The sequence below is a fragment of the Dipodomys ordii genome, unplaced genomic scaffold (genome assembly GCF_000151885.1).
Source record: "Dipodomys ordii isolate 6190 unplaced genomic scaffold, Dord_2.0 Scaffold23, whole genome shotgun sequence".
Classification (NCBI taxonomy): Eukaryota; Metazoa; Chordata; class Mammalia; order Rodentia; family Heteromyidae; genus Dipodomys; species Dipodomys ordii.
Genome location: NW_012267239.1, coordinates 12502677 through 12517059, shown reverse-complemented (window position 1 = coordinate 12517059; position 14383 = coordinate 12502677). Strand labels below are relative to the sequence as shown.

The following is a 14383-nucleotide window of genomic DNA, read 5'->3' as shown; positions in this document are numbered from 1 at the left end:
CGCGTGGTGCCGTCCCGCGTGGTGCCGTCCCGCGTGGTGCCGTCCCGCGCAGGTGCCGCCCCGCGTGGTGCTGCCCCGCGCAGGGTGGGGTGCCGTCCCGGGCAAGTGCCGCGCTGCTCCGTGTCCGTGTCCCCCCTCGGGGAATTGTGGCCTTGACCTTGTAAACAGCCGTTAATCTCGGTTAACATAGATAGTTTGACTCTCTTCTTTCAAAAGCTTGTCGTGACCCCGCGACCCTGCGCCCCGCATCGTGTGTGCAGGGGGTGTAGCTGTAGCGCGCGTGCAGGGGTGTGCGGGGATGTGCGGCGCGCGTGCAGGGGTGTGTAGCGCGCGTGCAGGGGTGTGCGGAGGTGTGCGGCGCCTGTGCAGGGTGTGTAGCGCGCGTGCAGGGGTGTGCGGGGGTGTGCGGCGCGTGTGCAGGGTGTGTGCAGGGGTGTGTGCAGGGTGTGTAGTGCGCGGGCAGAGGTGTGTGTTGCGCGTGCGGGGGTGTGTGGGTGTGCGGCGCGTGTGCATGGATGTGTGCAGGGTGTCAGGGTTGCGGCGCGCATGCAGGGGTGTGTGTTGCGCGTCCAGGGGTGTGCGGCGCGTGTGCAGGGGTGTGTGCAGGGGTGTGTATTGCGTGTGTAGGGGTGTGTATTGCATGTGCGGGGGTGTGCGGCGCGTGTGCAGGGGTGTGTGCAGGGTGTGCGGTGCGCGTGCAGGGGTGTGTATTGCGCGTGTAGGGGTGTGTATTGCATGTGCAGGGGTGTGCGGGGGTGTGCGGCGCGTGTGCAGGGGTGTGTGCAGGGTGTGCAGCGCGTGTGCAGGGGTGTGCAGGGTGTGCGGCGTGCGTGCAGGGGTGTGCGGCGCGTGTGCGGGGGTGTGTATTGCGCGTGCAGGGGTGTGCGGGGGGGGGCGTGTGCAGCTCGCTGAAGAGGAAGGCCGGCCAGGGACCCCTCCTGGCGGGGGAACTGGGGAGGGTCAGGGTTCCCGGATCCTCCTCCCTTGCTGAATAGTCTCTCGGCGATAAGAAGCTGAAAGCCCGTTTAACCTGCTTTGACTGAAACCGAGTCTCAGTGACTTCAGCCTGAGAGTTGGAGCCCTGAGCGCCAGAGCGCTGGCCTCGCATGCCTGAGGCCCTGGGTTCGATTCCTCACCACACGTACACGGAAAAAGGCCTTGAGCTGAAGAGCTGAGGGCAGCGCCCAGGCCCAGTGCAGGCCTCAGGACCAAAAAAGTACACTCTTGTGTGGCAAGTGACCGACTGCAGGGCTCTATTTTCTAAACTTGGTTGTAGGGCTAAGTTAGACTGAGGGAAGGAGGGAAAGTACATAGGAAAAAAATCAAAAGTTGTTTTTTTTAAACATAGAAACAAAATGTTCTTGAGTGTAGACTTTTCTTTTAATATTTACTTGAAATGCAGTGAGTTTTTAGTTACTTATTCACCTGAGTAAAAAAACATCCCAGCTGGGTGCCGGTGGCTCATGTCTGTCATCCTAGCTACTCAGGAGGTTCAGATCTGAGGATCTGGTTCAAAGCCAGCCCGGGCAGGAAAGTATGTGAGACTCTTATCTACAATAAACCACCAGAAAACCGGAAGTGGCGCTGTGGCTCAAGGGGTAGAGCGCTCACCTTGAGCTGAAGAGTGCAGGGACAGCGCCCAGGCCCAGAGTTCAAGACCCACAACTGACCCCTCCCCCCAAAAAAAATCTCAGTGGGATCTACTATTCTGTACACTTAGTATAATTAATTAAAAAAAATCCTACCAGGTCTGTAATGCTGTCAGGAGGCTGAGATCTGAGGATTGCAGTTCAACGCCAGCCCCAGAAGGAAAGCCCATGGAGTTGTGGCTCAAAGTGAGAGTGCTAGCTTTGAGCAAAAGAGCTCAGGGAACAGCTCCCAGGCCCTGAGGTCAAGCCCCACAACAGGCCAAAAAACAAAAAACCCTCAACTCTTCAACTCAAGACTAGCACTCTACCATTTTGAGACATAGCACCACTTCTGACTTTTTCTGATTATGTGGTACTGAGGAATCGAACCCAGGGCCTCATGGATGCAAGGCAAGCACTCTACCACTGAGCCACCTTCCCAGCCCTCTAACTTGTTTTTTTTGCAGCAGTACTTCTATCTCTGTCCAGTTACATTACTGATTGATTTCCTTTTTTCTTCGTTTTTCCATCTGTACCCATATGAGAGGAAAATACATAGAATCATACAAATTGGACATATTTAGAAGGCAAATCATGCTCTAAAATGTGTTTTTAAAATAAAATTATATATACCAGAAAAGTAATTTGAAGTAAGCTAGGACTGTGAATATAGAGATAATCTAAATCATGATTCTAGTAATTATTATTAATCAGTCATAGTAATAATTTGTAACAATTAGTACTTAAGCAGCTTAAGGCAAGCTGTTTAACTTCTTTTCCTATTGATGAAACCATGGAATTAACAGTACCTAGTTTACATCCTCTATGAGGACTGCATAGGAATGTGAGCTATAAGTACATAAGCAACACTATCAGCACCAAAAATGAAAACTACTGTTATTTCTCATATTGCAAATAGTTCATTAAGGAAAGAATCCAGTTTGGATAACCCGTGATGGAGAGGATAATAAATTGCCTGGAGGAGCTTCTGGACAGGTGTCTGAGTGGAGAGAATCCTTAGTTCTTGAAGGGAGATCTGAATATGCAATTTTTCAGGTGTGTAAGAGGGAGCTAAGCAATTGCGGAAACAGAAGTTTTGGGTAAGTTAGCCCATTGGGCATAGGGTAGGGAAGTGAGAGATGAAAGAGCAAAGTAGATTGAGACTATTTGCTGGACTGCTTTCACCTTTATCTTCTCCCAGTGATGTGGGGTATTGAGTAGAACCAAGGTTAGTGAAGTTACCTGAGGCCAAGTGACAAGCATCTGAGATGTGTCCTTCTGTCCCTTCATGATGTGAAGTCCTCCTGTCCATGGGACACAGAATTTAACGGTATATTTTTTTTTTTTACATTTTTTCTTTGTCTTTTCTTTTTTTGAACTGGGGATAGAACCCAGGACTTTGCACTTGTTAAGCAAGAGTTATTTTTTTGTTTTTGTTTGTTTGTTTTTTTGCCAGTGAGCTACATCCCAGCCCTAGGCCATAAAATTTAACATGAGCATTATTTGTACTAATTTTTTTCCACCAGTGGAGGCACAGCTATAATTCCAGCACTGGGGAGATTGATGCCAAGGATCATGAGTTTCAGTCCAGCCTCAAGCCCTATTGCATAAACAAAATTACTTTATAGAATCAATATTGTATGGGACTGGGAAGGTGACTCAGTGGTAGAGTGCTTGCCTTGCATGCATGAGGCCCTGGGTTTGATTCCCCAGCACCACATAAGCCAGAAAACACACTGTGGCTCAAGTGGTAGAGCACTAGCCTTGAGCTGAAGAGCTGAGGGACAGTGCCCAGGCCCAGAGTTCAAGCCCCACAACTGACCAAATAAAAAAAGAGCCTGTAATCCTAGCTGCTCAGGAGGCTGAGATCTGAGGATCACGGTTCAAAGTTCAAAGCCAGCCCGGGCAGGAAAGTCCGACAGACTCTTATCGCCAATAAACCACTTTAGAAAATCAGAAGTTGCACTGTAGCTCAAGTGATAGAGTGCTAGTCTTGAGCTGAAGAACTGAGGGACAGCATTCAGGTCCCACGACTGACCAAAAAAAAAGCAAGTACAAAGCCCTGTGTTCAATACCCAGTACTCAAAAAAAAAAAAAAAAATTAGGTCTATGTTTTGAGCCCTTCAACTGAGGCCCATCTTTTCCCTCAGCTTTCTTTTTATTAAACTCCTTGCTTTGCCACTTAAAGTCTGAGTCAAAAGTTTATGCTTACACTGCCTTAGGTGGAGCATGTTTTTCTGTCTCCTGCATTCCACTCCAGAATTCCAGCTTATCAGGAAAACTTAACACCTAGAAGGTGCCTAAAATACTGCCCTTGACAGTCCTCCTAACCAATGATGGTAGATAAAGATTAAATTATTAGCCAAACAGTATTATTAGTAAATCAATTACCTTACAGTATTAAAATATGTGAAGTTTTTCTGGCTATTTCTATACCAAATGTGCTAATTCCTTGTGTGTTTGTGTGTGTGTGTGTGTGTGTGTGTGTGTGTGTGTGTGTGTGCGCGCGCCTGTAGGTTACTGGGACTTGAACTCAGAGCCTTCCTGTCTTGCTTAGCTTTCTCACTCAGAGCTAGTGCTCTAGCTGGGCTCTGGTGGCTCACGCCTGTAATACTAGCTACTCAGGAGGCTGAGATCTGAGGATTGTTGTTCAAAGCCAGCCCGTGTAGGGAAGTCTATGAGATTTTTTAAAAATTTTTTTATTAAAGGTGATCTACAGAAGGATTACAATTACATAAGTCAGGTAATAAGTACATTTCCTTTTGAGCAGTGTCACCCCTCCTTGCCCTTCAAGTTCATTTTCAATATAGTGTCTAGTGAGTATCACTGCTGAATTAGTTCACCTTCCCCCCCCTGCCCCCCCCCCCCCGCAGTTTCTGTGCTTCCCTTTCTCCTCCCCAAATCAGATAAACTTGCATACAAGACAAAGGGAACAGAAATAAAAAAAAAATGACAAAAGGGAAAAAATGGTGTGTGTGGGGGGATACAAACAGTACTCTTAGTTCCAGTAATCTCGGAATTGGGGCTGTGTCTGAAGTGGTAGAGTGCTTGCCTTGAGCACAAAGAGGGTCAGGGACAGTGCCCAAGCTCTGAGTTCAAGCCCCAGGACTGGACAGAAAGAAGAAGAAAAAAAAGGTAGTGCTCTACCACATTCCACACCTCCACTTCCAGCTCTCTGGTGGTTAGAGATAAGAGTCTCACAGGCTTTTCTGCTGAGGCTGGCTTTGAACCTCAGTCCTCAATTTTAGCCCCCTAAGTTTAGCTGGGATTACAAGTGTAAGCCACTAATGCCTAGTTTATTAATTTTTTTTTTGGGGGGGGAGTCCGGTCATGGGGCCTGAACTCTGGGCCTGGGCGCTGTCCCTCAGCTCTTCAGCTCAAGGCTAGCACTCTACCACTTGAGCCACAGCACCACTAATGGCTTTTTTCTTTTTTCTTATGTGGTGCTGAGGAATCGAACCCAGGGCCTCAGGCATGCAAGGCAAGCGCTCTACCACTGAGCCACCTTCCCAGCCCTATTAAATATTTTTGACAGATCACTTATCCCTACTCCAGACAATTTGCCTATATAATCTGTACTAATATACAAGAAATATATGCTAAAGAATATGTCATGTTCACAGCTCATGGTTCTGTGCTATGTTTAGTAAATGCATACTCCTTCCATGGTTAGCTGTCTACACAATTCACTTTCATGGCAGAAGGCTAATGCCAGCTAAATGACCTTTCGTTGTTGTTGACATAAATAGTCTCTATAATTTAAAAACTGTATTATTACTATAAGCTGCTGGTGGCTCATATCTACACTCCTAGCTACTCAGGAGGCTGAGATCTGAGAATCGCAGTTCAAAGCCAGCCTGGGCAGGAAAGTCAGTGAGACTCTTATCTCCAATAAACCACTAGAAAACCAGAAGTGGCTCTGTAGCTCAGGTGGTAGAGCACTCGCCTTGAGCTGAAGAGCTGAGGGACAGCACCCAAGCCCAGAGTTCAAGCCCATGACCGACAAAAAAAAAAAAAGAAAGAAAGGAAGAAAAGCAAGCAAGCCAGCTAGGGATCAGTGGCTCACACCTGTAATTTTAGCTTCTCAGGAGTCTGAGATCTGAGGATCACGGTTCAGAACCCGCCTGGGCACAAGACTCTTATTCTCAATTAACTACCCCAGAAAAGCTGACAGTGGAACAGTGACTCAAGTGGTAGAGTGCCAGCTTTCAGCAGAAAGTTCAGGGACAGTGTCCAGGCCCTGAGTTCAAGCCTCAGGACTAGCACCCAAAAACAAAAATCTTTTTGGGAACTGCACAACACTTGTTCTACCCATTCCAATTGGAAGAGTGTTAAAAGGAAGGGTTTCAGCTTAACAGGAGAAGGCACTCATGCCTAGCTTAGAAGATATATTAGGAGTATATTATATACTACAGGAGTTTTTTTAATCATCTATATTTTCTTCCTAAAAACCATTCCTAGTCAGCCTGAGTTATCTGGTAGTTTTTCTATTCATATGCCATAACACGAACAGAAACATGGGCCCTCTTTTTCTTCTCTTCTCTCATACTGGCCTGCAGTTTATTCTCCCTCCAATAAACTCTTTTCTTCCTGGAAAAAGAAAGAAAGAAAGAGAGAAAGAAAGAAATCTTGCATAGAGTATAGAAACATGAATAGAACATGGCAATTCCAGATAACTTGTTTTGTGCTATTATACTTTGTTTTAGAAAAATGCATATATATGTCAACATGTAAACATGTACATATATATGTATATATATATATATACATGCAGAGCAGTGAGAATTGTGAATATTGATATTGGTTTTGATTTTCAAATCATTAAGAATGTATCTTGGGGGCTGGGAAGGTGGCTCAGTGGTAGAGCGCTTGCCTTGCATGCATGAGGCCATGGGTTCGATTCCTCAGTACCACATAAGCAAAAAAAAGAAAAAAAGCCAGAAGAGGCGCTGTGGCTCAAGTGGTAGAGCACTGGCCTTGAGCTGAAGAGCTGAGGGACAGCGCCCAGGCCCAGAGTTCAGGCCCCATGACTGGACCAAAAAAAAATTAAAATTAAATAAAAGAATGTATCTTGGGCTGGAGGTGTCAGTGGTAGAGCACTTGTCTAGCATGCATGAGGCCCTAAATTCAGTCTCTACTAACACACACACAAACACACACGTCTAAACACGCACATACACATACGTACAAACACACACATGTAGACTATCTTTAGCCTTTTGGCCACTCATTAACCCATCACAGCAATTGATGAGGGTTTCAACTTCTGTCTGAGCAACCCTGAGAGTTACGAGGCATTTTGGTGATAGCTGAGAACTGAAGTCTTGGAGAGGAGCTTTGATGTACTTTAAAGAAAACAGAGGACAGGAATAATGCCCCATTTTCTCTCCCAGAGTCAGAGCTGGTTGGTGACCCAGGCTTTCCACTTAGAATGTTCCTTGACTCTGCTTTTCTGTCATGGCCACTTATACACCTGCTCCTCTATAATGATAGGACTCCATTTTTCCCTACTAGAAAGATGATGGAGGCACATTAGTCTAATGCATTAGTTTACTAAAGAGTTGTCTCCTGTGTCTTAGGTGTACGAACAGTTGTTAGTGTATATTTAGATAAGGCATTAAAGTAAAAGCTGGGGCGTCCTCATGCCCAGCATGCATAAGGCCCTAGGGTCAGTCCCTGGTACTTTAACCAATATTAAAGTAAAAACCTGGAAGTGCATTTGTTGGTGTGGTGGGAAAGATTTCCTAGAGCAGAAAATTTGGAATTTATCTTCCTCATAGTCTAAAGGAAGAAAATCCTCTGAAAAATTTCTTAAAACATTCACATAACATATAAAACGTTAGGTTGCTGTTCTTTTTTCTCCTTGGTGATAGTAGGTAGAGAATACTTGAATGTATGTCACATGCTAGAATTTGTCATTCTGATCATTTCCTTGAGTATTGGCTGACTGACTATGGTTCTGAGGACCTACCCAGGGTGCTGTGAATGCTAAAAGTAGGCTGCGTGGAGCTACATCTCTACCCCTGGCATGCATGTTCTTTATTTTTATTTTTTTGCCAGTCCTGGGGCTTGAACTTATGGCCTGGGCTTTGTCTCTAAGCCTCTCTCTGCTCAAGGCTAGCGCTCTACCACTTGGGTCATGTGCTACTTCCGGCCTTTTCTTTTTGTGTGGTACTAAGGAATTAGCCTGGGACTTCATGTGTGCTAGGCAAGCACTCTACCACTGAGCCATATTCTTAGCCAAGGATGCACATTTTAAAGAGTTACATTTAGTTGAATGATATATATATATATATATATATATATATAAAACATATGTGGACCATGAAAGTATTATTTGGATTTCTCTAAAACCAAGTATAGTAGCCTAAAACAAGTTATCTTGATATTTATTATTGACAGAATGATAGGTCCTTTTATGTAGTTTGTGGCCTTCTTGGGTAATTGGAGCAAATATTAAACTTAAATGAGGGTTAATGAAAATAAAGATGTAATTTCTTCCCATTGTCAACACACTTCCTGGTCTATATTCATTTTTATTCCCTCAGATACTTAAAAGGAAGCAAGATGTAATCCTCAGTGTCTCAAGAGATTTAATCTTAAAGGAAATGGGACCTCAGGGTCTTTTCTGTATTTACCCCTTAATGCTTTTCAAGCCTTTAAAAATAAGCAGGAGTGATTTATTGTTAAATGATGATTGCTGATATCTCTTGCATTATAGTCTTGGTCTCTAGTTTTAATTCAGATTACTGAAGCAATAGGTATTTACTAAAGCTAGCTTAGTTGTGTTGTCTTCAAGACTTTTTATTCATATTTTGACTTGTCGTTATCATCAGAACATATCGCTGTGTCATTAAGATATCCCAGTTCAACTCATAGGCGCCCCCCATGATGCTTTATTGTCAAATATGTGTGATATTTTTAATTTACTTTTTTTTTTTTTGTCATGGGGCTTGAACTCAGGGCCTGGAGCTGTCCCTTAGCCTCTTTGTTTTCAAGGCTAGCGCTCTACCACTTAGAGCCACAGCACCACTTCCTGTTTTCTGGTGGTTAGAGTCTCATGATGTACTTTCCTACCTGGGCTGCTGCTTTGAACCAGAATCCTCAGATCTCCTGAGTAGCTAGGATTACAGGCATGAGCCACTGGCATCCAGCCCAGTTTGTTTTGTTGTTGGTTGGTCATAGGGCTTGAACTCTGGGTCTAGGGGCTGTCCCTGAGCTCTTTGGCCCTAGTGCTCTGACATATTGAGCCACAGCTCCACTTCCCCAGTTTAACTTTTAAATGTACAATTTCATGGTATGAATTAAATTTTCATTGTTATACACTCCATTTCCTGAGTCTCTCATCACCCCAAATAGCAGTTCTGTACTCACTAAGTAATAAGACCCCATTTGGTACTTTACCCACCTCCCCTTAACCACTAATCTACTTACTGTTTTGATAAATTTGCTTTTTCTCAATATTCCATATAAACGGCATGATCATACAATATCTGTCCTTTAGCCTGGCTTATTTAACCTTGTATGTTCTGAAGTTTATTCTGTGGTGTAGCACATACCAGAATTTCATTCTTTTTACAGCTGAATACTGTTTCAGCCTGTGTAGGTGCCATATTTTGTGTGTGCCTTGATCTGTTAGAGGACAGCTTGGCTTCTTTCTGTCTTTTGGCTATTGTGAGTAATGCTGTTGTAATCTTTGTCACAAGTATTTGAGTCTGTATTTTCAGCTTTTGGGTGTATACCTGGAAGTGGAATTGTTGGGTCATGTAATTCAGTGTATAACCATCTGAGGAATGTCATTTTTTATAATAGTTTATTCTATTTTTGGTACTCTTTCATTAATGTTTCTTGTGGTTTTATTTTGGTTGTGTTTTTTGGTTTGTTTCTTGCTTATTTCCTTGGTTGGCCTTTGTTGATACATTTTTAAAAATTGTTTGTTTTGAGCATTCATTTTTTTCTTTTCTTTTCAATTGTTTGTTTTTCAGACCCGAATCAGAACTCCATCACAGGGGAGCACAGCCAGCTGCTAGGTACAGTATCATTCTGGGAGTGGCTCTGTGGACACACCTTCATCTGCCTATACTCTGTTTGTAGTGTGGATCCCTCCTTTAGAAAAGTATCTATTGTTTCCTGTTCCCATCACCTCCTTTCCTACTTTTAACCTTCACTCTTTTCTTGCCATTTCTTTTTCCAACTTGGTAAGCTTTAGGGCAATACTTGTGTAATTGATTACTGTGACTCAAATAAGTTACATTAAAAAGCAGTTTAAGCCGGTGGTCGGTAGCTCACGCTTGTAATCCTAGCTATTCAGGAGGCTGAGATCTGAGGTTCAAAGCCAGCCAGGGCAGGAAAGGCCATGAAACTCTTATCTCCACTAAACCATGATAAAACCAGAAGTGGCACTGTGGCTCAACTGATAGAGCACTAGCTTTGACCTGAAGAGCTGAGGGACAGTGCTCAGGCCCAGAGTTCAAGCCCCATGACCCACACACAAAAAACTAATTTACACAGTCCGTGGCTAAAAATAGTCTGAGAATTATGTATGTAATATTTGACTTTTGTAGCTACTTTTCCCTTTTTAGTGTTTTTTCTTGGTCTTTGATCACCTTCATTTTAATAACTGAGAGTACTTCATAACTTCATGATGTTAAGTATTCCATAGAAATTGGTGCTCCAGTTTTTCATCTGTGAAACAAGTTGTGGAAGTGAGTTGATTTCCTGCAGGTATTAGTAAACCTAATTTGATAAGATTTTGATAAGCTCTCAAAACTGGAAATTTGCTTCAATATCCAGGTCAGACATACTCTAACAAGAAGGGAATCCAGACCACACAAAACGTATAGGGCAAAGAAAGCAGAAGTTCTTGGGAGTACAGTATACCCCTGGTATCTGTCAGTATATGCTTTCAAGGAGCCTGCCATTGAGAAAAACCATGAATGCTCAGGATGCAGTGTTCAGTACAGTACTGTGGGACGCTAGATTTATTTTTCTGTAATGCCGTACAGCTTCTTATCACATGCTGACTTTCAACAAACTTCATATTTTTACCTTATTACTTCTCTTATGTACATTTACTCTTATCTTGCTTTTTAAGCACTTGCTTTTGGGGAGGCAGATTTTCCATAAAATTAAGATCACAAAATAATTTAAATACATTTGATAACACACCAAAGGTAATATGGGAACTTCTCCATATCCACTGAGCTGCAGAAGACATTCATGGGGGAAGTGGTGCTGTGGCTCAAATGGTAGAGCACTCACCTTGAACTGAAGAGCTGAGAGACAGCGCCAGACCCAGAGTTCAAGCCCTACGACTGAGAAAAAAAAAAAAAAAAAGAAGACATTCATGGGAATTTACAATATCCTTCCATCAATCCATCTATCCAGCCACCTATCTATCTCTCTCTCTCTTTCTTTATTTCTGTCTGTCTATCTCTTATCCACTCACCTACCACACTGAATCAAAGCTGCTTGAAATAAACCCACAACTATCTCTTCTGTCACTACTTCACTTCCACATTTCCCAAATACTTATTATTGACAAGTTTCTTGGGAACTCCAGAAAATTTTAATTGTAAATCTTTTTTCTTTTATATCAATAGGATTAAATTAAACAGGCCTTTCTGTTGTATAGACTGGGTTTTTTTATAAAGCTGTATTTGTTTGTATTTCGCCAGTTATAGGTATGTAAAAGTCTGTCTCATTCATATGTGGTAGAGTACTGTTGTGTATCAGCTATAATTTTATTCTGCCAGCTTCCTCTTTATGATAATTTAGGCTATTCCTAGGAGTGGTATTGCTACAAATTACATTGCTGTGAGCATCTTGTACTGGTGTCCTTGTAATCTCATGACAAGACATTAGTAGGATAAATTCTTAATAGTAAAATCTTTTACTCAGAGGGTGTGCACAATGTCTGAATTTCCTTACCCAGCTTTGACAATGACTTCACTCAGTTTTCAAGTCCCTTCCTGACTGGATGTTTCTTTAAGACATTTTGTAAACTGATAACACATGATTTTACTTACTCTTTACATGCTAATACATAGTCAAATTTCTGTTTCAAAAATGACTGTTTACATCTATTTCTCCTAAGCCTTGTATTGAACAGTGATTGATAGATAGGATAAACCTGTTTGTCCCTTTTCTCCCTCTCTTTTTCCTCTACATCTCTTTCTCTTGCTTGAGCTCAGGGCCACGCGGTATTTCTACTCACAGCTGACACTCTACTGCTTGAACCACTCCTCCAGCTCCATGAAGTGACTCCAAGCTCTCTTTTAGTCTGGAGAGTTCACCTTTTTTACTTTGTACCATGTATTTGCTGAACAAATTGGATGATTTGGCACATGTTGAATTGCTACATCCAGAGTTTGCTCTTAATGTCTTTGTAGTAATGGTTAGTATGTTCATCTTTGGTGTGCTCTGGCTCAGCTGGATTCGGGTTCCGCTTTCTGGGCTGGACCTCACCCTGAGCCCTGGCGTGTCCTGGGGTTGTCCTGCACGGGCAGTGGCCACGCTGGCTGTGCTGGATGGCTGCCTTGCACCGTGGGATGCTCTACCCCAGCCTTCACTCAATGATCTAACAGCTGGCAAGAACCGTTGCCCAGGCCCTGCGTTCTCATTAAAAGCTGCTCACTGGCGATGTTTTCACTACCTTTCGTGTGATCTATCATAAATCAGTTGCTGTGCATTAGTCAGCCTGAAATATAATTAGCACAAAAAAGGCAGGATAATCACCTGACTCTTTCCTTCTGTTACCTTTCAGTTATAGCCCATAGAGGTAACCAATTTTTAAAAATAGTATTTTGGGTGTTTCGCCTGCCTATGTTGTACTCCATTGCATTATTTATGCTTAATGCTTGTCATTTCCACTTGTGACCATGAGGAACTCGTTTAGGCTGGTCCTGGGTTCTAGGACATGACCAGTCATGCCAGCAGCTCGCTGGCTTTTCCTAGACTGGTCATAAATACATTTCTATACCTGTGTGTATATCTATGCATTCCTATGATTTACATTTTCTTGATTTTTTTTTTTTTTTTTTTGTCGGTCGTGGGGCTTGAACTCTGGGTTTGGGCGCTGTCCTTATGCTCTTCAGCTCAAGGCGAGTGCTCTACCGCTTGAGCCACAGCACCACTTCCAGTTTTCTAGTGGTTTATTGGAGATAAGAGTCTCACGAACTTTCTTGCCCGGGCTGGCTTTGAACCTCGATCCTCAGATCTCAGCTTCCTGAGTAGCTAGGATTATAGGCGTGAGCCACCGGCGCCTGGCTAGTTTTCTTGATTTTTATATTAGTATCTTTCTTCAAATTTGAAAATCTTGGTTTTTAGAGGGCATTCATATAGGTTTGTTTTCTGTCATACTGTGCAACTGTATAACTTTTTATACAATGAAAACCTCCAAAAAGGACTCAACACAAATGTGGTTGTCTTTGGAAATTACTCTTCTTTTTTTCTTCACAGTTGGTTCATCAAATATCTGTTTAGTGCCTCTTTTCACATTAAAAAGAAACAAATAAAAAACATGGAAAGGTTTGTAAAGAATATTCTTGACCTAGTTCATAAGCCAGAGGTCAGACAGCTCTGTGGACAGAGATTTTTCTCCCCATTATCAGCTGCAACAGTGTGTTTGATAGGCCATGTCTAGAACAGTATTATACATTGAGTAGGTACTTAAATATTCAGTATTTTTCAGCTAGTCATGTCTGTAATCTTAGCTATTCAGTAGCTAGAGATCAAGAAGATCATGGCTCAAGGCTAAGCCAGGCAAAAAGTTAGTGAGACTTTGTTTTAACCAACAAGGAGTTGGGCCAGGGCCTTTGCTTTACATCCTATCTATACAAGAAGCATAAATAGGATGGTGTTCTAGGCTAGCCTGAGTATAAATGTAAGACACTATTAGAAAAATAAAGCCGAGAGCTGAGAGTGTGTGTCAAGCCAGGAGCTTGCCTGGCAAGCACAAGACCCTGAGTTTAAACCACAGTATCATGAATAAAATTCTGTTTTTTTCACATAATATATTTGGATAACTTCGAGAGTAGGGCCTCACGAGGCTGGCATTCTGAAGAAACAGTGTGTGTAGAAATCGTTGAATTCAGAAAAGGAAGACCTGTGTTTATTCTCTAGATATCTGTTTTTTTCCTTGCTGGGAAGGAAGCTGTGCTGCTTTCATTCTGCCAATCTTAGGCTACATTTGAATATGAAAAATATTTTCTCTTAATACAGAGGCAGTGCTTAGCTATGTAGTGCTGATGTGTCTTCTGTAGCAATGAGAAACTAACATGGTTCACTTTTTTTTTTTTTCCAGATGATGGACATAAGAAAGCTAGAAATGCTTATCTCAACAATTCCAATTATGAAGAAGGAGATGAATATTTTGATAAAAACTTGGCACTTTTTGAGGTAATATGTGGGAGAAAATATGAACAGGAACAGAGACCTTAAGATAATTGTCTTCTCTATCTGGTTTTAAAATGATCGAAGCTGGATAATGTAATAACTAGCATTAAATCATAGTAGTTTTGTTATAACTTCTTGTTGTGTTTACTTTTGTACAAAAAATTACAGTAAAATGTTAGGAAGTAAGGAAGACAAAAATGGACTTCTCAAACATGGAGAATTTTTCAATCTAATTTACATTGGAATAATCCTCTTAAGTACAAAGAACACTGTTTGTCCTGTTTGAAGGACCTTAGAGCTAATTAAAACAGAAGTCACTGTAGAAAGCAGGCTGCCAGATTTGTAAGGGTCTTGTATGT

At 42.5% G+C, this 14383-nt stretch overlaps 1 protein-coding gene across 3 annotated transcripts in view; it reads left to right on the top strand.

The window, feature by feature from the left end:
• The window catches only part of Slc12a6 (solute carrier family 12 (potassium/chloride transporter), member 6), a 64476-nt gene that overhangs the window by 13307 nt on the left and 36786 nt on the right, over nt 1-14383 (top strand). For all 3 annotated transcript variants that reach the window (XM_013014373.1, XM_013014374.1, XM_013014375.1), the window contains exons 2-3: nt 9614-9658; nt 13933-14027. In XM_013014373.1, the coding sequence (XP_012869827.1) occupies nt 9614-9658; nt 13933-14027 (140 nt within the window). The remainder of the gene's footprint in view (nt 1-9613; nt 9659-13932; nt 14028-14383) is intronic.